Source organism: Schistosoma mansoni, chromosome 6 (genome assembly GCF_000237925.1).
Source record: "Schistosoma mansoni strain Puerto Rico chromosome 6, complete genome".
NCBI classification, from domain to species: Eukaryota; Metazoa; Platyhelminthes; class Trematoda; order Strigeidida; family Schistosomatidae; genus Schistosoma; species Schistosoma mansoni.
In genome coordinates this window covers 12,029,581-12,030,388 of record NC_031500.1, presented here as the reverse complement: position 1 = coordinate 12,030,388, position 808 = coordinate 12,029,581, and the positions used below count along the sequence as shown (strand labels likewise).

Here is an 808-nt window from a genome sequence, read left to right as displayed (position 1 = left end):
CAGTTGGGAGTTGAATGAACGCCAGTAAAAGATTGATAAGTTTCAATTGAATATAACAGAAAGGGAAACAGAAAGTAATTGTAATAACAACAAAATTGAAAGAATCATGAAGCATGCACAGGACAATATTTTCCATATTTGACGAAACTATTCTGTAATTTGGTACTAAGCAATGAACTGGCTATAAACACCAAGTCTCATTGTCTACATTAGGACTTAAAATGATTATTATGGAAACATTTTAATTTAGTCATATCGTTTAGCTATAATTCCCAATAATGTTACTGGATCATTTTAAACAGAGTTTCGTTGTTTTCTTTCTCTTACAGACTCCAACAATGTTTTACTTATGAATCACACTATCATACAAGATCACAATATAACAACAGTAATACCTACAGATGTAAGTTCACAGTCTGTTGAAGCTAATAATAGTAATAATAACAATAATGATAATTATAACAGTGATACACATTCAGTAACTCAAACCAGTCAGATAACCACAGATAAGATTGAACATAGAAATGACAAAATGAATAAAAACCTTTTGAAACTACAAAACAAGCATAAAATTATGACAAATTCAAGCATTAAATTTATGCGTTACAATACTGGTGATACAATACAGTTGAAATGTCGAATACCTAAAGGTCCATATCTTGTAAGTTATGTTAGTTAATTTTAATTTTATTACATTTTATGCTAGCAATGTTTGTAGTATTTAACTGTTAAACTATTCTGAAGGCGGTTTTGTGTAGATTTTATTAAATTTATATATTTGAAATCATGAGTCAATTGAAGCTAGACC

The 808-nt window shown here is 28.6% G+C and overlaps 1 protein-coding gene across 1 annotated transcript in view; it reads left to right on the top strand.

Moving 5' to 3' along the window:
- Window positions 1-532: 532 nt before the first annotated feature.
- Smp_169890 (hypothetical protein) overlaps window positions 533-808 on the top strand; it is a gene marked incomplete at both ends in the record, with an annotated part of 30,276 nt that continues 30,000 nt past the window's right edge. The window contains one exon of the mRNA XM_018798271.1: window positions 533-661. Within this exon, the coding sequence (XP_018653229.1) occupies window positions 533-661 (129 nt within the window). The remainder of the gene's footprint in view (window positions 662-808) is intronic.